The sequence below is a fragment of the Paramormyrops kingsleyae genome, chromosome 8 (assembly GCF_048594095.1).
Source record: "Paramormyrops kingsleyae isolate MSU_618 chromosome 8, PKINGS_0.4, whole genome shotgun sequence".
NCBI classification, from domain to species: Eukaryota; Metazoa; Chordata; class Actinopteri; order Osteoglossiformes; family Mormyridae; genus Paramormyrops; species Paramormyrops kingsleyae.
In genome coordinates this window covers 23,058,020-23,083,220 of record NC_132804.1, presented here as the reverse complement: position 1 = coordinate 23,083,220, position 25,201 = coordinate 23,058,020, and the positions used below count along the sequence as shown (strand labels likewise).

The 25,201-nt window shown below is 43.4% G+C and overlaps 1 protein-coding gene across 4 annotated transcripts in view; it reads right to left on the bottom strand.

Annotated features, from left to right (window-relative positions):
- The window catches only part of asic1b (acid-sensing (proton-gated) ion channel 1b), a 149,685-nt gene that overhangs the window by 15,096 nt on the left and 109,388 nt on the right, over nt 1–25,201 (bottom strand). For 3 of the 4 annotated variants that reach the window (XM_072715490.1, XM_072715487.1, XM_072715488.1), the window contains 2 exons: nt 1,843–1,993; nt 199–326 (listed from right to left, as the gene is read on the bottom strand). In XM_072715490.1, coding sequence (XP_072571591.1) covers nt 199–326; nt 1,843–1,993 — 279 coding nt within the window. Of the gene's footprint in view, nt 1–198; nt 327–1,842; nt 1,994–12,986; nt 14,710–25,201 lie in introns of those variants that run through there. The other variant, XM_072715489.1, reaches the window with a different exon arrangement.

Here is a 25,201-nt window from a genome sequence, read left to right as displayed (position 1 = left end):
CTCTTCACATGGTCCATTGATAGCTGCCCTACCTCACACAGCTGCCCAGCTGACATAGTTTTCAAAACGGCTTGTTTTCAGCCACTTACTCAGCTGGATGGGTTTACTGGAGCAGTCAGGCCTTTCTCAAACCTGCAGCCATGTTCCACTCCCCCCCCCCCTGCCACACCCTCTGCACTGCCCCCCCCCCCAGCCTACCCGCTGCTCCTGACAGGACACGAAGGTCTGGAAACCGGGCGCCACCCCGAAGCCCAGCTGGTCGATGAACGGCGGCTCGTCCTGGCTGTGGATCTGCACTTTGATCCCTGCCTCGAATGACGTCTCGTCTGCGGGAGGTAACACAGAGAAAACGCTGGAAAGGTCTTTCTGCTGCCTTGTGTATGAACCACAACAATAGCAAGCAAAGTGATGAAGGAGGCCATGTGACAGACTACGGATGTCTGGGTCTGGATTTGCCGTTACTGGATCTTCACAGGACACAGGACAGACTGAAAGTGCCACCTTTTTCATACAGGATGGAGGAATTACTCCAGGAATCACTCAATCCTTTTTGAAAGACTGGCCTTGGTGGGGGGGTGGATTCTCCCTTGGCGATTCTAAATTCCCTTTTCCCTCCTGGTCACCAAATGTGCAATGTCCTTATTGTGCCTATTTTCAATTATCGGGCACAGCTATGATGAAATGCGTACAATGGGCAGTGTGCAGACATGGCCGTGTTCGGCACAGTTCACCCCTGTTCGTACGGGTGAGACCTTGTGAGCGGTGTTGTCGTTAATTTGGCACGGTGGTTCAGTACTTAACCCCACAGCCTCCTAACTCCATGGTTGTGGGTTCAATTCCTGCCCCCCCTACCTGTTTACATATTCTATCCATGTTAGTGTGGATTTCCTTGGGATCCACCGGTTTCCTCCCCCAGTCCAGACAGAGGCAGTTAGGTGAACCACTGTCTAAAGTCAGCATGTACCCTCTGATGGACCGACGCACCCAGCCACATGCCCTCCGATGGACCGACGCGCCCAGCCACATGCCCTCTGATGGACAGACGCGCCCAGCCACATGCCCTCCGATGGACCGACGCGCCCAGCCACGTGCCCTCCGATGGACTGACGCGCCCAGCCACATGCCCTCCGATGGACCGATGCGCCCAGCCACGTGCCCTCCGATGGACAGACGCGCCCAGCCACGTGCCCTCCGATGGACCGACGTGCCCAGCCACGTGCCCTCCGATGGACCGACGCGCCCAGCCACGTGCCCTCTGATGGACAGACGCGCCCAGCCACGTGCCCTCCGATGGACCGACGCGCCCAGCCACGTGCCCTCTGATGGACTGACGCGCCCAGCCACATGCCCTCCGATGGACCGACGCGCCCAGCCACATGCCCTCTGATGGACAGACGCGCCCAGCCACATGCCCTCCGATGGACCGACGCGCCCAGCCACATGCCCTCTGATGGACAGACGCGCCCAGCCACATGCCCTCCGATGGACCGACGCGCCCAGCCACGTGCCCTCTGATGGACTGACGCGCCCAGCCACATGCTCTCCGATGGACCGAAGGCGCCCAGCCACGTGCCCTCTGATGGACTGACGCGCCCAGCCACATGCCCTCTGATGGACCGACGCGCCCAGCCACGTGCCCTCTGATGGACCGACATGCCCAGTGCTGGCTGGGAATGGCTCCAAACTCACAGTGACCCTATACTGGATAAGAGGTTATGGAAGATGGACGGATGTTGGGTGCATCTTAAACAGCAGACATAGAGAAACATGGTGTAATAAAGGACCAACAAAGAGAGGACAGCTCAGAAGGGACAATACGGTCTCTCTGGGTCACATGCTCACCTGTTTCGCCCCAGACAGGCAGGTATTCATCCTGCTGAATGTCCAACATTATCTCCAGGCCATTCCCTGTCCCGCCCTTTGTGGTGATTAGGAGAGGGCGTCCATCTAGCCCAGAGTTGAAGGTGTAGCACTTGCCGTATCGGGTGAAAATCTAATGCAACGAGAAGAAGAAAAAATGGCAAATCAGCACCAGCACTAACACAGTGAGGCACTGATATATTCAGGTGTGTTGCCCCACTGCTGCAGTGGCGATTTTAATTTGGTTAAGTGACAGCATCATTTACCAAACTTTTCATTACAATTATTATTTTAGCAGATGCTTTTATCCAAAGTGACACACAATTGGGAGAGCAGGATCTGACAGGCCCTGGAGCAATTGGGATTAAGGGCCTCTGTCAAGGGTCCAACAGTGAAATCACTCTGTGAGTCAGGATTCGACCCAACAACCTTCCAGTCATGAGTATTAACCAGCAGAGCCACACGGTGCCCCATTAGTTGTCATTTTGTACTACAGGTTTGCAAATGAATCTAATTCTTCAAATTAACGTAAAAAAATGATAAAAGTCACACTGCATCAAGTTTAAACAGTAATTTACAATAATGTGATGTTACAACAATAGCAAGATTAACCGCTTCAAATTATATGAGGGTACATTTAGCAAAATTTAGCCACAATTTGACAGACATTATGCCAAAACACCTCAGAAAGTGGAAACTACTTATTTGGATTTTTTTTCCCCCAGTCCTTAACGCATTTTAATCATGATGCTTTTTAACCATGAAGTTCAAAGCAAGCGAGCGAGTCTATAGATAATGTGAGGACGAAGGACATTGGTTAATTTAAAATCTGTTTTAAAAACCACGGGAGTTCTTTGTGTGTGGATTAATCATTACCAGATGTGCGTCATTCATGCTGCGCCAGTCTGGAAGAGCCTGTTTGTGTGGCTCCTTAATCACACAGAGGAGACATTTGCTGCCCCAGGCATTATTACTGTGCTTTTAAAATTCTGGGTGTGAAAAGTGGATCCTTGTTAATGTATATTATCCCAATGTCCCCTTGACTCAGGCTGAATATTGCCTCATAGAAGCACGAAAAGCAGAGAAGGTAATGAATATATTAAGTGTATTAAAGTGGGCACAGAGTCTGTCACTCGCTCTATAAACTGTACGAATACAAAAGTTCGGACAGTAGTGCTGGATTTAGGGGTGGTGAGGGTACTTCAGCACCCTCTCTGGTTGTTGGTGGTAATGCCGTGTCAGAGTACATCAGTCAGTATACCCATGACTGCAGTTTTTGGCAAAGAAAAACATAGCATTACGTTTATCTCGCAATGTAGTAAAAGTGGTGGTAGCCAGCCCATGTTTTCATCCTCCCCCTCCTATGAGTCTGGAGCTCAGACAGTGCTTGCACCTCTGCCGCCTTTTATTAATGCCTTCATAAGCTGTGTAAATGCCAGCAATTGCAAAGTTTGAAATAAGAAGCAGTGTTTTAACAAGGAAAAGGACTACATCCCCTCGAAGGTTCATGATTTTGGCATGGTGGGGGGGGGGGTGGTGGCGAGTCTGCATGCTTTAACGATCCATAATACATGGTCATAAGCATGATCTCCTCATTGGGTCAAACAGGTCCATAGCAAGGAGCCAAAAAAGACTCCAAAGGCAGGTGCCAGAAAACCCAGAACACTCAGAAGGTCTGGGGGTGTGGTTTGCTGTTGAACACCTAGTGGCCAGGCAGAACCAGAAATGACAGTGTGGGGCCACCTTGGGGCTCACCACCCATAAGGTGAAAGGTGGGGGGTCAGATGCAATGCTATTTTGGTAGTAAGCATGAGCAGGAAGGATCCAGATGGATCAAACCAAAGCAATGGAAATTAGTGCTGGAGATGCAAAACTATCAGCAATTAATAGATGGCTTGATCTCCACACAGAGTTGAGCTCTGAAACCAAACATATTCATCAGGAGTATCCTTCCTACTCCGGAATTTCCCATGATATCAGGCATGTGTGGATATTCATAACTCCCAGGTTGAGGATGTGCAAGTGGATTTTTTCCCAGTGGACAAGAGGATGGCCTCTATATGGCTTTGAGTTGCAGAGAGAAAAATTTTCAGTGTTTGTGTGGATGTACCAAAAAGCACCTCAGTGTACCCAACCTTCTTGGTTAAAGTGAGTGAGATACTCAAAAAGGCACCACCTTACAGACCATGCCTTCGTACTGTGTGACTTCGAAGCATGAAGGGTTGGGAAGTATGGACTCCAGGAGTGGCAAATTGTTACGGGACTTCTATGCAAGTCATGGACCATTAGTACTGAGCATCATGTTTGAACACAAGGATGCGTGTAAGTGTACATGGTACCAGAGCACCCTTGGCCAAAGGTCAATGATTGACTTTACAGTTGTGTCATCTGATGTGTTTGTGGACACTGGCATGATGCAGCAAGAGTTATGTCAGGTACAAAATAAAAGTAATTTGGAGTGGGTGTTGGTCTCCAGCAAAGGTGTATCTTGTCCCCATTACTGTTTTTGTTTTTCACTGACAGGATATTAAGCTGCGTCCATAGCTGGAAGGGCTTCCGGTACAGAGGACTAAAGGTGGCCATCCCTGCTACACCATAGGGACAAAAGTATTGGGACATCCTTACATTACACCTACAGGATCTTTTATGACATTCCATTCTATATCTGTAGCATCAATATGGAGTTAGTCCTCTCATTTGCAGCCATAAGAGTTGCCACTCTTCTGGGAAGGACTTCCACAAGATTTCGGAGTGTATATGTGGGAATTTTAGCCCATTCATCCAGAAGAGCATTTGTGAGGTCAGGCACTGATGTTGGATGTGAAGAGCTGCCTCACAATCTCTGTTCTACTTCATCCCAAAGGTGTTAGATGGGGTTGAAGTCAGGGCTCTGTGTGGGCCAGTCAAGTTCTTCCACACCAAAGTCACCCAACCATGTCTCTATGGACCTTGCTTTGCGCACTGGGGCACAGTCATGCTGGAACAGAAAAGGTCCTTCGCTGAGTGTTCCCACAAAATTAGAAGCATAGAATTGTCCAAAGTGTCTTGGTATGTTGAAGTATTAAGCGTTCCCTTCATTCAAACTAAGGGACCAAGCACAAACCCCTGAAAAACAACCCCATACCATTATCCCTCCTCCATCAAACTTTACAGTTGGCACCATGCAGTCATGTAGGTAAAGTTCTCCTGGCATCTGCCAAACCCAGACTCATCCATCGGACTGCTAGACAGAGAAGCGTGAATCGTCACTCCGCAGAACACATTCCCAGAGTCCAGTGGCGGCGCGCTTCACACCACTCCATCTGACGCTTGGCATTGCGCTTGGTGATGTGAGGCTTGCATGCAGCTGCTTGGCCATGGAAGCCCATTCCATGAAGCTCTCAGTGCACAGTTTTTGCGCTGGGGTTAATGCCAGACTACGGTTGGAACTCTGCAGCCATTGAGTCAACAGAGCGTTGGCGTGTTTTACGCACTATGCGTCTCAGTGCTTGGCCACCCCTGTACGTTACTTTACATGGTCTGCCACTTTGTGGATGAGTTTCTGCTGTTCCTAAAAACTTCCACTTTGCAGTAATACCATTTTCAGTTGACCGTCAAATATCTAGCAGGGAAGAAATTTCACAAACTGACTTATTGGAAAGGTGGCATCCTATGACAGTATCATACTTGAATTCACAGAGTAATCGACAAAATGGGTCGGAATGAAACCCCTGAATTCAATGATCGCGAAGTGTGTCTCAATTCGCAGACTACTTACTCTACGAAAAACAGAAAGTTGAGGGAGGCGTAAAGACAGTTTCCCCACGGGGATCAATAAAGTATCGATTATTATTATTATTATTAATAATAATTTTGTCCATATGCTGTACTTCTGGCATCAACCAACCAGGACCTTGCACCTGAACAATTTTATACTGAGAGTGAAGTGGCAGGGATGGGAATCTGCACTTCCAAATCTGAGGCCATGGTGATCTCTTGAAAAACAGTGGATTGCTCCTTTCAGGTGGGGGTAGGGGGGACTCTGCCTTTAGTGAAGGAGTTTAAGTACTTTGAGTTTAAATGCTCTTGTTCACAGAAGCTTACAGTTTGCCACTACATGTCTGAATCTTCTCTTGTGGTCAAGAACTGTGGGTAAAAGGGGATACAAGCAGCTGAAATGAGGTTTCTCTCAGGATTGCTGTGCTTGCTCTCTGTGATAATGTGAGGATTTCAGAAAATCCTGGGGGACCTTGAAATGGAGCTACTACTCTGTCAAATCAATCGGAGTCAGCTGAGGTGATTCAAGCCACTGGATTGGCTCCTAAGGAAGCTGGTCCCACTGGAACTTGGGGCAAACCCAGGACATGCTGGGGGGACTAAATCTCCTAGCTATCTTGGGAACATCTGGGCATCCCTCAGAACGAACTAGAGCCCAATGCCTTGGTAAGAGAAGCCTGTTCTGACATGATTAGAATGCTGCCAACACAACATTCGCCAGAAAAAGTGATGTGAAGACGACGAAAACAAAGACCAAATATATATTTTTAGTAGTTATACTAATAACTAATAGACCAGATATATATTTTTAGCAGTTATACTTATACTAATAACTAATACCAATACTCAGCAGCTACCTTTATATTTAAATTAGATTTTTTTAAATTTGTGGTTAAGAACAAGGGTGGCATGGTGGTGCAGTGGTTCCCACTGCCGCCTCAGATCTCTGGGACCGGGGCTTGAGTCTCTGCCTGGATTCCACCTGTGTGGAGTATATGTTCTCCCTGTGTCATTGTGGGGTTTCCTCCAGGTGCTCTGGTCCCCCCCCCCCCCCACTGTCCAATAACATACTGAGGCTGATTGGCCAAATTGCCCATGTCATTGTGGGGTTTCCTCCAGGTGCTCAGGTTCCCTCCCCCCCGTCCAATAACATACTGAGGCTGATTGCCCAAATTGCCCATGTCATTGTGCCCAGCGATCCTGAAGGGTCCCCTGCCTTTCCTCGGTAGCCTGTGGGTCCCCCATGACCCTGAGCAGGACAAGTGGTTATAAAGAACAGATGGATTAAGAACAAGGACTAAGTAGAAGGTTGGCAGATGGAGTCCAGACCAAGCAACCCAAATATATTAAACTGAACATGTGTAAAAAAAAAAAAAAGGTTTGTGTGGAAATAGTGCATGTACACTTAAGGTACTGACTTTTATCTCTGTTCTGCAACCAAACATTTAATGTAGGATAGGCCTTACAGGGGGCAGATTTGGTAAGTTTACAATGAGCAAAATGAATCTTACAACAGAATGTAAGAAGCCCTATTAGAGGAACAAGGAGAAACAACCTGCAGCCCTTTACATGCAAATCAAAACATGGCTGCAAAATGAGATCCTGCCCTTATCAGCTCTTTGTATGTTTTCATGTAATCACAGGGGGTTACGTCAGCAGAATAAAATGAAATCTGACCTTTCATAACCGGTGAAGTGGAATGGGGAATGACATTCTGCCACGAGAGCTCATTGACGATGACTTCAGAGCGAAGAAAAAAAAAGAAACGTATTCATAGAAAATTCTGGACCTCAGATTCATTTCTTAGACTGCTGGGTTGTTTAAGCGACATTGTGACTCACATGTTTCATTGTTCTGGCATAAAAACACAAAAAAAACCGCAAAATCAACAAAATTGAAAAACAAAAACAATAACGCGACTGATGACAAATAATGATGACAGTTAAATAAAGGTCACATTTTACTCGTATCTATTAATTGTCCCTACAGTCTCCGTCAGAAATGAACAAATGAATAGAAAAGCAGCTGAGCGTTACTATGACTACAAAGTTCGTAAATCGTCCATTTCACTTAGCTTTCAAACATTGTTTTCTATGCATAATTTCAACGTAACCTACAGGGCCATTTCTTCATATAAAAATAAAAACCAATAAACTGTCTGAACTCAAAATAACTGTGTGTGAATGACAAAAGCACAAACAGCTTCTTAAAGGCAGCCAGTAAATCGTAAAATGATTTGAAATTGTCAGAAAATGGTAAAGATGAGAGAATAAAAAAAAAAATGAAGATAAAGAGAGAAGGCTGAAGCTAGTGAGAGTTGCTGTGGTAACCAGGATGGGGGGGTGTTGGTGGCCTTGGAATAGAGGGCTGTTGGGCAGCAGCTGGTAGAGTCTCACACTGAGCCTCTTCATCCTCATACCGCCTGGTATCTCTGCTTCCACACGGCGGATCAACAACGTGCGTAAAGTGCACAAGTCCCGCAGGACACACACGACGTCCCACACACGACGTCACACACGCGACGTCACACACGACGTCACACACGCGACGTCACACACACGACGGCGACGTTAGCCTGAAGAGTCCGATTCTGAAGCTGCCTTGGGGAGGCAAACTGTTAGAAACTCCAAGATCAAACCTGGGAAGGGGCTTACAATATTTATCCATCGATTCGGCGGCAAGCTGCACTGACCGCCCCCCCCCCCCCCCCAGATGCAATCGATGTTAAATGTGTGACCACCCATTTACCCAGTGGAAGGTATTGTCACCCTGCTGTCAGCCTGTATATGTCACCTGTCATTTGATGATTGATCCCTTTCACACTCTCAGTCATAGCTCGAGACAGAATGCAATGCCTTTTTCCCTCAAGAAGTTTATGAATTAATATATTTCAGTTTTTTTAACCTTAGGGCTGCTTGCATAAGGGTAATAGCATAAGACACAAGAAAATCGACCTTCAGGACATGGAGAACATGACACTTCACCACTATGTCAGCCAAGCATGTTACATGTGTCCTATTACATCCGTGGAATTTTACTTCAGTTAGGATTTTAATTCAAATATTCTAAATCAGAATCCATATTTTATCATTTTTATTATATATTATGCAGGGTCTATATATTCAGAAACACAAAGACACAAGCTGAAAAACAATATGTCATTCACACATTTTCCTAAGGACATTAAAACATATTTAAATTATACAAAAAATTGTCTGCAGCCAGTGCTCACTTCCAAAACATTGCATAATGACACTGAAAATGATCGATTCTTTTATACATTTGCCATAAATCTCCAGAAGCTGTTTAACATTTACAGAATTGATTACATTAATTTAATTCAATTATTAATTACGCTACATTCCGAATCAATACGGATTTTGCTTAGCCAATTAAAAATGAACTTCATAAAATCTTGATTTGCATTCTGCATCGTTAAAAAAAAGATTGATCTTTCTGGGTGTTTCAGTCATTCCGATGCACTTCAAATTATTCAAAGGCAACCAGAATGTGTGTTCCCTATGAGCCTTAGGCCAGCTTGGGTCCGAAAGGGACCAAGCTGCTCACCGATGCTGCCAAAGTTCTCCCACAAACTATATGCATTTTCCCCAAACGGCAAGCAGTTAATTACCATGAAGAAAATAATGATGATAATGACAAACAGTGCTGTCCGAAAATAAAACGTGTTGGGTTGCTGCGCGGTGTCTGCGGCACGGCGAGTGCGGTATAAGATCCAAGCGTGTTCCCGCATGGATCCCAAAGCAGAGTGGATCAATACAGACTACAAACATGGCCTGGAGGTTTTGCTTTGCGTTAAGATGTCTTTGTAACGTGAGAAGACTGGAATCGCCTGAGTCTTACGGGTACCCAGTGAAGCAGGGACGGTGAAATGTTTCATATCTCAGAGGAAGGAGGCAAAAGGTGAGTTGCTGTTTACTTGTCGCTGCCTTCGACCTGATGTCCTAATCCATGCATCTCAGAGGGTTCATGCAGATGTTTTGATATGTCCAGCAAGTCGCTAAATTATCTCACTGATTGTAGTTACTGTCAGATTACCCCCCCCCCCCCCCCCACCACCACCCCTTGTAACAGAAGTAGTACTTTTGTCCATATCTGTTAGGGCTTTTGGCGTAGTGGATGTGAAATGCAGTTTAGCAGAATCACATTATAGGAAAAAGTATTCAGTGCTTGTCAGTTATTTTTCTTTGTGACACCTCCTAGTATTTTACATTCAGAGAAGAGAATAATAAATGTAAAATCATTTTCAATAATAATAAAAAACAAACTATCACATGCAGCACACAAATGCCACAGTACAAATGCAGACAATGCAAAGAAAATGGAAAGATCCTCTGATAACAGCATAATAAAATAAATATTGAAACAAAAAAGGGAACATCAAAAACAAAATATAAATGAGATGCTATAAAGCCAATGAACAATGTTATATTTTCCAGTTCAGAGTCCTTTTCTATACTATGCAATGCTAATATTTCTGAAGACAATGTGATAAATTGGTTTCTTCAGACAAAATAAATTTCAGGGAACAAGCGGTATTTTTATGCAAAAGAGCAGTATCATTCACAGACTAATCTTATTTCAGAAATTGTTATAAAAAGAACAAGCATCAAGAGACTGGGAAATGTTACAGATGCTAATTGGATTGAACCAATCATGTCAATTACAGAATAAGTAACATTATGTTCTGTAATTGGTCACTCTATGGAGTCTACTGTTTGGTCCATAGCATCAGAGTAATTTTTATGCTATGTAATTGTCTTTTTTGAAGAATAGTCAACATAGCTTTAAGCACCAAAGTTGAATTAAAACATTAAACATTACATTTTAATTACACTTTAAACTTTTAATGAAATTCCATTTGAAAGATTTGTGTTTAAAGTAAATGGAGTCAGAAACCATAACAGTGTGCTGTCAAAGAAACAAAAGTAAACGAGGTACCATTTAATAGCTGCAAGATGTAGCTGGGCCAGTGTAATGAGAGGAGTGCCTCAAGGTTCTGTTTTGGTACCACTGCATTTTTTTTGTTTATATCACTATAATTCACCAAAAGTCACGAGATTAGATGTAGCAGGAATGCACAGGTACAGAGTGATATTCCCAGAAAAAAAGAAATGGGTGAATACATGGGAGGTGTTAAAGGGGATATAAGGGGGGGGGGGGATATTGCTAACAGCTACGACCTTGGCAAGATTTTGCACTTTTTATATGATTATTACTGTAATAATCCAGTGGAGTATTACAGAGGATACTTATTGAGATCTGATTTACATTTACATTTACATTTACAGCATTTGGCAGACGCCCTTAGCCAGAGCGACTTACATAAGTGCTTTAAGACTCTACAATGAATTTTTCCCGGTACTAGCTCAATAAAAACCAAGGCTATAGTGTGTTCAAGTCAAGGAAAATCAAGCTAGGTCCGTATAATGCTCTAGTGGGATTGCTCCTCGAACCCTGTGTACATTCCCATCACCCCAGCTCAAAATGGATATCACCTATTTTTGAGCAAGTTCGGCGAAGTGCAATGAGAATCATCCTTGGTCTTCGAGGGCAACCATAGGTTAGAAGTACACATTGTCTGTAGTCCCTCAGGGCAGGTATGTGATTAAAGTGCTTGAGTCTTGATAGCAATGCACAGGGATTGCTTTATTGTTAGCAATGATTCAAGATCATTCAGCCCCAAATAAACACCGACTAGTAACCAGCTTTGCTGCACTCAAAAAAATGTGCTTCTTTACACAAAGGTTTAATGTGAGGGGGCAGGGGATGCATTGAGTGCCCTGGTACTGTAGTTGAGGTTGAGTTTACTCCAGTCAAATTGTTACCACCGCTGAGATACTAAAAATCAAATGAGAATGAACTAAGAAGTAGTGAAATTCCTGACACTCTTTACACTCACAATTTTTTGTATTGCATTTAATGAAAAATGTAAATGAATGCCAGTGACAAGGAACCATTCACATTTTGATTCTCAAAAAGATTGAAGAAGCTTCATCACAAACAACTCACGTCCAAGCCAGGCAATCAAAACCAGCAATAAAGGAACTCATGGCTAGCTAACATTACTAGAACCAAATCCTTAAGTATGCTAGCAAAGGGCTAATGTTTCAGTCTGAATAACACTCTGCGCCAAGCGTTTGGCTGAACTTGCAGGCCTGTAGCAGCTGAAATCTAAATCAGCCTTAATTTTGGCTAAATTGAACTAAACCCCAAAAGATACGTGCTGTGCTACTCTGAAATATTTTTTTCAGGAAATATGCTTTTAAGACCTATTCATTCATCCCTACAGACCCAATAAATTATTCTTGATAAAGGCTTCATTTACGGGATTCATAAATATAGACTCTGTACACTGCCTGAACGTTTCTTTCTAGAGAACACATTTCATCTTAAAACCACTGTTTTAAAGGCTATAATTCAGGTTTCAGTAGAAACTATATATAACTTTCAGAAAGTTATAAAAGCTGCTGAAATATCATTTGAATATAATCCATTGCATATAACCAAATTCAACACCAAAATTATTCTTAACAAATTGAAATATTCCAACAATTACTGTAGAGCATGATTATCTCTGCTGAAAAAAACAGCATATTAGTGTATTACATTAACTGAAAGCAATTTTTGAAAGGAAAAAATATTCAAACAACCTCAGCATTCAAAATAGACTTGGTATTAGGTTTGATGGAAAATGAACTAATCAAGAGACGTGTATTAAGTGCAATTTCAATAAAATCCCTGGAATAATGGTAGAAGATGTTTTTTTTTCTTTTTCTTTGGTCTTTTTCTTGGAAAAGCTTTTCTCTGGAAGAAATACTTTAAACTGTGGGTTAACAATCCTGCAACCTGAAAGGGGTTTCATTTAAAGTTAAAACAGTCTGTTCTGTTCCCAATGAACAACAAATCAAGCTGAAAAGCTGAATACTGAATACTTCTCGTGGACATGGTGTTTCAGTGTTTCATTAAACACATTTCTGACGGCGATTAAAAACACATAAATAAACCCGATTGTCTATATTTTGTCATGTTAACATTTGGGCTAATCAGTCTGACGTGTTATTGTCCAGGAAGAGCCACAGATGTGTATTCTTGGAAATCAACTTTTTGCAAGGGAAATGCAGGAACGCACATAATTATTAGGCTATGTGCACTGTATGGAGAAAAGAATTTTAAACATCGCATGATTATTAACCGATATTAAGCACCGATCTTTAGTGATATTAAAAGATACCTATGTTTCAATATATTTACGGACATCTCGCACAACAAAATTGTAGGTTCTGATCTAACACCGGAAGTGTGAAATAAACACTGGCCGGGTGAGTGCGAGTCCCGCGCGCTGTACTCACTGTACTGAAGTTGCGGGGTCCGCATAGCTCTCCCTGAAAGCGGCAGTAAAGCAGCATTTCCTCAAGCTGGTGACCGAGCCGGTCGAACAGTTCCCTCATGCTGTCCTGGGACTCTCGGGGAGGGGGAAGAAAGTGGTTAAAGTCCAAGATGCGGGAGAGCGGGGACCAGGGTGGCTCGCTGGTCATGTCGCGGCCGTCCTTGTTGGACGCGAGCGCTTCTTTAGCCGCGGGAGCCACCTGCCAGTTCTTCCCCAAGAGTCCCAGCCACCTCCCAGCGGTGAATATGTCCGGCTTCTTCATTCGCCTGGGCAGTATTATGTTCTGGTTGCATATGGTCACGGCGGGGAAGACCAAGCGCTTGGCGTACACCATGTGTGCTTTGGTGTGCACCGGCGAGGACAGCAAGTAACGGACCCGGTTGGACGACCAAGTGAAGAGCAGAGCCAGAGCCGTCAGGAACGCCAGGAGCCAAGCCAGCCTGCGGGGGTACGATCCGCTGAGAAAGACGTGCCGCAGACCATGAAAGGTGGTGTGTTTCAGGAAGAGCCTGCCGGCGTCGGCTAGGGAGCTCGGTCTCCCCTTTGGATCGTAATTGCACATCTTTGGTCTGCCCCCCCGGATTGCGATGGCACTGGTGTGACCCGAAAGCGGGCTTCGCGTACGGCGCTGCGGGGGAGCGGCGCGCCCTTCACGGCGCACACAGCCCTGATCGCCCGTCACTGTGCATTCACAGCTAGTCTGCAAGTTCGCACGGGCGACCCAAGCGGAGTCATGACTTAATGGTGACCAGACTAGGCTATTTATGCTTTTAGCAGTATTTATCCCGACACTGAATTGACTCTACGAGCTACTGGCGCGTAGAAAATTCAGAAATGTGCCATTAATGCTCAAAAATGGAACACAAATAAATAATAATCGCTACGATAATTCTGTTTCATAAATATGACCCCCAACTCATATTTATAATTTAAATATACTGTTTGTTGATATACACCGAAGATAGGCTATACAACTTTTTAACTTTATAAATTGCTATTTTATTATCGCTGCGCTTCTAAATATTAACTCAGGCATGTGGCGTTAGACATAAACCGTAACAAGAAACTGAACCGATTGCCGTGTATGATTCAACTCAAAAATGAGTATTAATGGAAATTTACGGATGCGCGACAGACGGAGTCCAAATGCTCAGCAAACCGAAACAAATACCTAAAATAAATTAAAAACGAAGCATCGCACACGACAACACTGGAAGACCTTATAAGGACTCCACAGAAGTTTATCATTTTCCGAAACACCGAGTTTTCCACCAAATCCTAAAGCTTTTGATAGCTCGTCTCTGGACGCCTGTAGTCGGACCCTCTTCAAATAGCGATACAGCCCAAAAGCAAACATTATTTTGCCTGACACGAAGAACCGATCTCCGATAACACTTCTTCCACGATGTCCATATAGCGCAGCCTTTCGCCAGTTCGCCGGCAGCCTACCAGTTCTGGGTCGTATTGGAACCGACTGAACCTACTGACTGGAGGACGGAGGACGTGACAGGCATCCGCTTCCTTATCAGCATGCAAAGTCTTACAATATCAATCCAATAGTAGGCTATTTCTCATTGTCTCCACTCCCCTGATATTGTTTTTCTCTTTTACTTCCACATCTTATCCGTCTATCCCAACCGCCGGTGTTACACACACAAACGGTCTCATTCACGCCTCTCTCCTATCGACCCCCCCGCGCGGTGGACACAACTCTTGCTCCCACCCTCTCCGTATCCTAGCACGTTTCATTTAATGCTGCAACCCCCCTGTCGCTATTTTCCCGGAACCTAACCTCCTCGTTATTATTTCAACTTCGCTTTCATTCAAACTACGATTATTGCTATTCATGTGATTGAATTACGAATTTCTCGAATTACCCCTTACTCTTAAAAATAGATAATAACTCCCAATAATTGCCATCACGCGCTCGCTTCCACAAAATTCGCAGATGTTAAACATAATAAAAAACGAACACCTGCACTAAACCCAAAAGTTTCTCACATAGACCATAAGACCAAAAGTAATCTTTTATGTTGTTTTTTCTCTGCATGCAGAAACACATATATCTTTACCGCTAATACACATTTCCCAGACGCCAATTGTTTATTGAATTTTTTTGAAGCAGCCATTAAAAAGCATATATAACCTAATAGATATTTTTGCTTCTGCACACTTAGGTGGATCTGTCACACAATTTACGATACGGCTGCGTTGCAGTTTTCCAAATGACTTGCAAGAAGTGGTTGCAAGAAAAAGCTTAGCGCAAATGCCCATCGTGAACCATACTCTGTATGTGGAATCACAAACACGCTCTGTGCCTGTTCTTGCTCAAAACATCAGTCGCTTTCACCCAAATTGCAAATGACGTTGCGTCAACTTCTCAGGAATAAATTTACACAGAGCCCACATTCCTGCTATTTTTTCGTTGAGTTGAGGTATGTGCAAACTGCTTCGCAGTACACATACTTCTCCAGTATAACAGAGGTCACAGGAATAGTTATGAAATCATGCGACGTGTCTGATGACATAAGGGCTTCAATGTCGGGCAGTAACTTACCGATAGAGGCCCATGTGGCGCCCTAGGCAAACTTCACTGTCGGTGTTTTGACAAAACATCCTACCTATCGAGACGTGCCATCGAGCCTTTATGCGCATGTGCAGTTCCACCAACTTGGGATTAGGGTTAGGTTTTAGGGGTTAGGGTTAGGGTAAGAGTTAGAGTTAGGGCTATCAATTAGCACTACGGTAGGATGTTTTGATAAAGTAGGACGTTTTGTCAGAACACCGGCGCACACTTTCCGAGACAAAGTATAATTAGCTTGCAAGGTCGGCATCGATTCAGAAAATGGGGCAGGGCTTCACAAGACTACACAGGACCAAGAGGTTTCATATACCATCAAAAGGGGGATATCAGTTGTGTATTATAATTGTGTGCATGTATGGTTTTAGACTTTGTTTGCATGTAAAGAAATACAACACTTTTCTACAGGACAGCTGAAGACACCACCAACTGAAACTGTGTTGGCTGCGATTGCTTGTACTACAGACCCGACCTCAGATCCTAAACCAACAGCATACTGTCCAACATGTAGATCTATGTATGCGCAGGCTGACCGACATTTTAAGCCAGATGATTCCCCCCCCCACCCCACATCTTGTAGTGCGGAAATAAAGCAAATGTTTGGCTGCGAATAACAGCTTGTAAAGGAAAAACAAGTGTCCCGCTTGGCCAGGTAAAAGCTTGTGAGCTGCATGAGGAAACAAGGCAGACGCTTTCCCAGTATGTTACTGATTTGCCCCATATACGCAATATCTCAGTAATTCACTTCCTCATTTTAAAAATAGTTAAGAATATAGATTCTCCACGGTGAAACACAACCACAGAGTTACGAAAGACCAATGTTGCGGCTGTTTCATCTTCGTCAGGTCAGTGTGATCGAGTTTGATAGATCATCCACGTGACTTGCGGAGCTTCAGAGGGGTTTATAACTGTTACCATCTGATACCCTAACCCTAACCCTAACCATAAACCCCTCCCGCTCGACACTGGGGCCTCAGAGCCCGATGTTGGCATCATATTCATACGTTTCGTGATTTGATCAAGCTGAGCAGCTGCAGATGTGAGGAATTCTTTCGAAAATTATGAACTGGGAAAAAAAACAATTATTCTGTTCAGTTGCTGTGCATCATAATGAAAAGGCAGCACACTTCCTCACTGGGTAATACTGTGCAGAGCAGGCCTGTTTCTAGGCGTGACATTATTGCAGATATTTTTTTTTACCAAGCTGCTTGACAATTGCCCCGTAGCGCTTTCCAGCTTTGTGAAGGTCTACAATTTTGTCTCTTGTGTCTTTTGACAGCTCTTTGGTTTTGCCCATGTTGCTACTTAGACTTTGGCTGATTGTGGGGTGCACAGGTGTCTTTATGACCTCAAACAGGTGCTACTAATTTAGAATCATGAGCAGAGTGTAGCTGGACTATTTAAAAGCAAAATAACAGGTCTTTGAGGGTCAGAAATCTGGCTGATATGCAAGTGATCAAATACTTATTTGACACAGTAATTCACAAATAAATTGTTCAAAAATCATACAATGTGATTTCCGGATTTTTCTTTTTAGATTCTGTCTCTCACAGTGGAAATGTACCTATGCTGAAAATTGTAGACCCCTCCATGATTTCTAAGTAAGAGAACTTGCAAAATCACAGGGTGATCAAATACTTATTGACCTCACTGTATATATATATTTATGCAACCATAAACTACTTCCTAAAACAGTCATATTTACCTGAATAAAACTTAATAGTACTATCAGACTCTTCAGTACTTCCCTCTGCTTACAATCAACAAAGCAACATTCGCACCATTTCAACATGTACATTTGCAGCAGCAGTGTCCTGACATTCTGGTTGCACACTGTATGTCATGAATGTCATGCAGTATATGTATGGATGTGTGCTGTTTGTATTGTACCTGTGTCAAACTTCAGAATTCCATTGCTTAAATCTGCACAAACCACCATATTATTACATACCTTGCATTTACTCCTCTCCGCTGTGTGTTTTGTGTCCTGTATTTAATCTGTCTGTAACTGTTAATTGTCTGTTGTTATCTCTGTCACACCGCTTTTGTGAGAACACCACAGCATCGGCCCCCTCCCAGAGTGGAGACACCTGCTCCACTCTCTACTCATCCCTGCTCTGCCTCTCTTTCAGTGCCCGGTATTGTTGATTCTGATGAGACGTACTGAGCGTTCTTCCTTATGTCCTCTGTTGAGCCCTGACCCATCCTGCCTGCCTGCCTGACTTACTCCAGTCCCGTCCCGATCCTGATCCCCTCAGACCCTCCCAGTGTGCCCACCAGTGTTGGGGAAGTTACTCGCAAAAGTTACTTATTAAAGACAGAGGTGGAGTATAAAGAGTCACAGAGTACTCAAATCTTTGGTTGAAAAAAAACCTCGGTGTGGATTTGTACTATCTGGACCTGAACTTTCCCTCTCTGTCTGTAATGGATTAGTATTGTGAGTAAATTCCCCACCACTGATGCCCGCCACCTGTCTGGAGTGTTCTGTGTAGGATTGACTTCTCCTGCTCTGCGACCCCGACTCCGAACCGACCCGGTAATTCCAATTCTGTTTGCCTGTCCTCCGAATTAATGCTGCTGTATACCTCATTCTGGGTTTCCGAGTTTCTGTTCACTACAATGTCCCTAATAGCTGTGCAATCTGTGCCAAAGAAAAATCCGCCGGCATTGGTCATGTGGCAATAATGATTCCAATTCTAAAGATTCTGAAATGGAGGACACATTATAGATATTTGTTTATATACATGACATAATGAATACATTTAAGCATACCGATTAATGTAATTCTCTGTCTAGATAACATACTGACTGGCCTAATATCAACAGTTGCTTAGATGTTTATACATTTGCATATTTAAATGAATATTTAAATACCATACGCGTAAGTGACAAATATTATCCAGATTCGATATTCATATTCACACATTTGAAATGGGACACTAGGACAGCTAGGTAAACCCTAAAATCCCATAATTTATAGCACACTGTCTACAGTATCTATCCCCAATGGCCCCAGAAGTAAACCTAAGAGCAAATATATGACATTTTAAAGCTTTTCTCAATGTCAGACTCTCAGGGGAGACTCTGGCCTTCCTCCAGATAGATGAAACGGGACCGTCCAATTTTAACACTTCCAGGTGCAAACAGGAATACAAAATTTCGGTTTGTAGGCGAAAAACCTGCGTTGAAATTTAACTCACGCATCCTTAAGTGAAACAACTTACTGAGTGATGACTTGGGATGACATCAGTTCAATTCAGGGAAACAGAAAATAACTTAACAGGACATAATCTCCCCCGGCACCTGCTCAGGACCTTTAACTGTTCCTATCGTGTAACAATAAATCCCCCTTCGCTTAAATTTACGCGCCGGTCTCCTCCAAACTCCTGTCCTGGCTAAAGAGCGGAATGAGATATTCGCAGCTCCAGTGCTCTAATCCCGCCAAGGGGGTAATGATCCGCACCAAAGAGAAACATGAGTCTGTAGCATATTTCAATTAATATTCCATAGTGTTTCTATTAGCAAGATCATTATGATTGATTATCATGTGAGGCTGGAAAGAGACACTGAGCTTATCTGCTACTGTGGGAAAAGCAGAAGAAAGAATCCAGAGCAGAGGATTCTGGCTGCTTCGACGATATTTGTCCCCAAAAGGCCCCATTCAGGCGAAGAATGGTATCTGTGGGTGCTATATATCTGACACATCTTGGCCATCTGTATCTTTCATTCAACTTTGTCAACCTTGCTGCAGATGTTGCATTGAGTTTGGCTTTGATGGGTCGTAAATCTACGCAGTGCTTTCTAAGAAGGTGCAGTAATTATAGGGACACAAATTTCTTTGTGCTAGTTCCCAAATCAAGGTCCAGAAAGACTGCTGCACACTTAAATGGAACAATTAAGCTACATTCATTTTTATATAAAAGAGTAAAAATTACTGGTTGGTGTTGGTTGGAAGGGGCACCTATGCAGCTGTGCTGCTAAGAACATTTCATCTGAATGTAGCCTGAGTTGAGAGATTTCTTAAAAGTATTCTGTATTCTGAAGCATAAAGAAAAGCCAACAGCCAGTGTTTTTCCATCTGTAAAAATAACAATGTTCCCTTTAAACAGCAATATTTAACCTGAAATGCTTATGAGCCAGCATGGTGTCAATTTTAATCAAACACTGACGAACAGCATTCTCAGCTGAACCATGAAACTGATTATCCTGCCCCCTGGTGTTCATCCATAGAATAGACGGGCTTATTTAAATATTTCACAAAAAGAAGTAATTAGATGGTTGGCTGTAAAACGTTATGGATGAAAATGGCAGCAATGTAAGAGCAAAAGAATGGAATTGCAGTCAAAAAAAAAAACAAAAAAAAAAAAACAAATGATCCTGTGTGTTTCAGTCTCAAACTAAAAATAAAGTGTTTTATTTGCAAGATAGAAATTTGAGGAAAAACAGCTGCTGCTCTTTTCAAATGACAAATACAGAGAATTCAGTTGCCTACTCACAAAACATCTCCTTTGCATGCTCTGTAGATTGTGTTAGTTCATTCATCATTTTAAATTAGGAATAACAAACCTATTCAAAGTACCTGTGTATTCACAGTTACTGACAAGGTGAGAGTAGGTACTGCAGTGATTACTCTTGCATTAAATAATAAATCCTCCAACTGCTTATTCTTGTCAGATATGCGTGTATGTGTGGGAGGGGGTGGAGACTATTTCTGGCAGTACAGGGGACAAGGCTGGGGATTCCAGTCCTACCCAGAGGACATTTACACACACACACACACACACACACACACATGTAGGGTAAACATATCCTTATGGGGACCGCTCATTCATTTCAATGGGAAAAATGCTAACGCTAACTATGACAGCCTTAACCCCTACCCTGTCCTAACCATAACCATAAGTAACCTATCAAAATACAAGACTTTTTGCATTTTTAGTTTTTTCATAGCAGTCACCGATGCTTATAAAATAGAGTTTTCCCTTATGGGGACCAGGAAACCGGTCCCCATAAGGGAAAAAAAGTGGATATTTATCACGTTATGGGGACATTATGTCCCCATAAGGATAGGTAAACCCGCTCACACAGACACACACACACACACACACAGAGCAGCTAGTCGAACCCCAAACCCTGTGAGTGTGAGGCATCTGCACTACCCACGGAGCCAAAGATGCACCCACGTTAAATAATTAAATTAAAAATTAAATTCAAAGACCGCCACCTTTTCGAATGGGCTCACAAAGAATCTTGAGTGAATGTAGGTGATTATTTTTTAATGATACATTCACACACTCCAAGCATGCTCACACACATACATACAGTAATGGCCCAGGAGAATGGGGCAGCTTAAAATGCTTATACTTCAAGATATACTCAATCTGTGCCTCTACAGTATTCTTGTATTTTCTGCTCATGTATTGAGAGTTTGTGTGTGTTTGTGTCTGTGTGTGCTGACAGAGCAGGGTGATCCAGGGGCCACAGAACTGCAAAGCTAAGCTGTCACTCCTACCCGTTGCAGTCCCAAAGATTCGTGCATGTTTCATCTCACAATGTTGCCGCATACGGAATGCTGGTTCAGAACCCAGAACCAAAGCCTTACTTGTAAGGTTACAATCTATATTTGACTGCAATGGGATTTCGCTATGATGGCAGGTCCAAGCCCAACAGACACCCAGCAGGTATCACTCCTGATGCCTCGCCTCCCTCGTCCCCAGCTGATTTCAAAATAAAAGCACGAACAATAACAATAATCACGCTAACTTTAACTGCACTTGTTTAGATACCCCAATGGGAGAATAGTATGTGCAAAGATTAATAATTTACATTTAAATTATATACTGAATGTACAGACTGTAAAATCTTTTAATTGCAATAAATTTGTGTATGCAATTAACAACAATCGCTTGATGGTTCTATTAACAATCTTTACTCATTTTCGAAATGTTGCTCTTCATCTTGTTGCCACTTCATTTACAGTTTCTTTCGGTCAGATCATGCTAACCCTTTCCCCAGATTGCAACAGCGAGGTGCCCCCCCACCTGAGACAAAGTACAATTAGTGCCCCACATTGCATGGCTCTTCTGTACTGGCGTTGCACAGACCGCAAAGTCAATTCCACTTTGTCTCGGACGGTGTGCACCTTGCTGAAATCGACCAGGCAAGTCGGCACCCCCTCAGAAGCTGCCGCCCTAGGCGACTGCCTGTGTCACCGACATGACTGGCCGGCCCTGCTTTCAGTCCCCGGTGAACCAAGAGCTTTGATTGAATGGCTCCGGCAAAATATTTATCAGGTTATACTGATAAAACTGCCAGCCAAGCAAACACAGTGACTCCCAGTAGGACGACTAGGGGTGAAGATCGAGCAGATCAAGATACAATACTACACTGAAGATTGGGAAATGGTGTTACAATGGAGTCATCAGTCTGGGAGACAGCTGGGGGGCCTCGGGCCCCTGCTCAGAAGAAGAATTCCCAGAGTCACACTCCTGATAACCTGCCCGATACGAGAGGTAAGGTAAATGCGAACCCTGTACTGACTTCGCAACGGCGGGTTCGCAGTGGTGAGTCACTGTCCCAGCCAGCTGGTATGCCCGACAAAAATCTGTAACCGCGGCAACAGGGGCAGGTTGTACTCTGACAGATGGCACGTTACGTGAGAGGCGTAGGTTAAGGAAACAAAGGGAAGGGAAACAGGAGGACGCGCGTGGTTGTTTTCCACGCCCCTCTTCCGTCTTACAAAGTCGCCTGCAACCACCTGCCTTAAGCTGCTGCTGTTTCATGCTGGCTGCTCTCTCATTAATCCTGACAGGCAGAAAGTCAGACAGCCGAGAAGTTGGTGTGGAACGGCTCTGGTTATAAACACACGCCCCCATATCTCTTTCTCCACCCAAATCCAGATAAAGGCCGTTTGAAAGGGAAAAGTCTTATTTCCCAGATGTTGACAAATGATGTGCCATAAATTACAATTGGCTGATTCCTTTAGACAGTCCACAAACAATGCATGCACATCATGCTGAAATGTTTCATTTGTGTATATTTTAAAAATGAGACCCGACAGAGGTCTGCAATTTGTAATCTTAAGAAAGTGCTTAATTTGAATTTCTTTGAAAGCAAATCCAGACATACAAGTTAAAAATCAAATTAAATAGCAAGTTGCTTTAGAATTAAATGCTTCCAAGAAACAAGAAATGGCTTTTTCTCGGTAAGCCTGAGAAAGACAAGCCTGGGAGTTTGTTGAGAAAGGGATCAATCATCAAATGACAGATACAGGGTGACATGGGAAATAGGTGGTCACACATTTAGCATTGGTTATGGCTGGGGAGTTTAGTGTAAAAAATAAAACAAAGATGAATCAATGGATAAATATTGTAACCCCCCCCCCCAGATTTGGATCTTCTAATAGTTTGCCTCCCAAAAGCAGAATCATAATCAGACTCCTCAGGCTAACATCACTGTCATGGTGAGTGTCCTGCTGTACAAATTACCGCATATGTCTTTGGTCTGATGTTTGGAAGTTCCCCCCCCCTACCCCCCCAGATTTTGACATGGGTCCTTGTAGTAACCCCTGCATGAGCCTGTGATGTCTTGGGGTTGCTGAGAGGCTCTGCCTGTCATTGAGGTTCCATCACTGATGGATCCCAATCAGTAAATGTCTGTGACATAAAACTGAAAACACAACGATGTGAGACCATGTGCGATTTTGTCATGGCTTGGCAGTGTCAGTCGACACACATATGAAGCCCAAAACCTGGTATAATTCAGCTCCGGTGTGGAGGAACGTCAAACTACTGGGTTTTCATTGCTCACGCTTCTCCTCCCCAGCTTCACCCTGCCCAGGAGCCCCTATTGCACTGCTGTACACAGCGATGGCTGATGGAGACAGACCTCATCTATAGTAGCTGTCAGATGTGAGTAAAGAGCAGATCTAATGAAACACACAGGGCCTGCAGAGGTGCACTGTTGGAAGCATTACCTTCGGATAGTCAGAGGGGGGCAGCAGGGAGCCGAGGCAAATACACAAATGTACAGGCACACAGATATATACAGGCGCGCACACACACAACCCTCATCCCTCAGGTCTAGCAGAGAAATATAGCATATTTTGCTTGGGCATTTTATTTCAATTTGACTTCATTCCAGAACCTAATGGTTTTGAGAATACATTAGCAACAGGCAAGAACCCCCCCCCCCCCCACTAAATCCCAAATTTCTGACCACAAGCAATATGGAAAGTAACACTTCAGGGAATCCAAACTGCGACCATAAGTAATGTTATCACAACATGCACCCCAGCAGCACGACAAAAGGCTGCAGAGACAGGATATCAATTAATCAGAATATTACGGCCGTAACCAGCATAAATACACACTCAGTACACTAACACAAGGTCATTTGTACATCATTTTCAAGGAGACTTCCCCATACTGTACCTTTTCACTCTTACAAACAATAAAAATACCAATGCAGGATTATGCTATACATGTCATAGTATTTCACCCTCATATGCTTGCAGGCAAAATGGTATTCATTTAATTACCGTTGTGGGGGAGATAACGGCATATGGTATTTGAAAGTCGAAAACCCTTAGTAATTTTTACACTGAGTAATAAAATGATAATAGTAATAAACTTTTTGGGGTCTCCTTCATGGAGTTGGGATTTCAGTCAGCACGTGACAGTTTCATCATCTGAGCTAGACTTTTATATTTCCAAAGCACCAAACCAAACATGCCAGAAGGGACTTCCTATGATGTATGAAAATATAATAAACCATTGGTTCAAATACAGAAACGTCGTTGTAAAAAGCCATACATAGTTTTTAGCAGAAGATAATAAAGTAGGCATGTACCTGTATCACAAAGTTACAAATGATACATTTATTTACGTATTTCTTAAAAATAAAAATCATATAATATTTAAACTTGTGTGGAATCTGTTACATAAAGATCTCTTTATTTCATAGTGTTGCGTGTACATGCGCAACAGTCTTCGATTATAAAAAGAAATTAACATTGCGTATACACGGTAAAGCCACGATAACGGGCTTAAAGTGCTTGATCATGTTTATTCCTCACACATTTACGCTTTTCACGTGTTCGCTGAATTACGTGGCTGCCACTTTTATGCAAAGCAAATTGTACATTTTATCCGTCTGATTTTCTGGCGTTTTAACTAGATCAATTTAAGTTAAGCACCTCGCTGAAACGTGCTACATCTCAAAGAAGCTGGTGCAGCTGGCTGATCATGTGGCGGCGTCTTTTTGACTGGCCTCGTCAAATCATTGGGGATACAAAACCCAAAATATTTCAGGTCTTCATGACCCTACATTTGCGGAATAATTGCCCTTTTAACCTAGCGCTTTTAAGGCGACATGTGGTTTGATGTATTTATACGCTGGGTTTCTTACTGTAGATGAATTCAAAATTTAATTAATTATACCACAGCAGTCCCTCTTGGGTATTTAAAAAGAGGTTAGCCAACGCGGTACGCGGTTTTATGTAGGGACCCCCTGATATCTAGCTGGCCATCCGGGTACAGTAACTACAGGGGAAGCAGCTACAGGCCTATAGGACGGACTATGCAATAAAGTGAAGT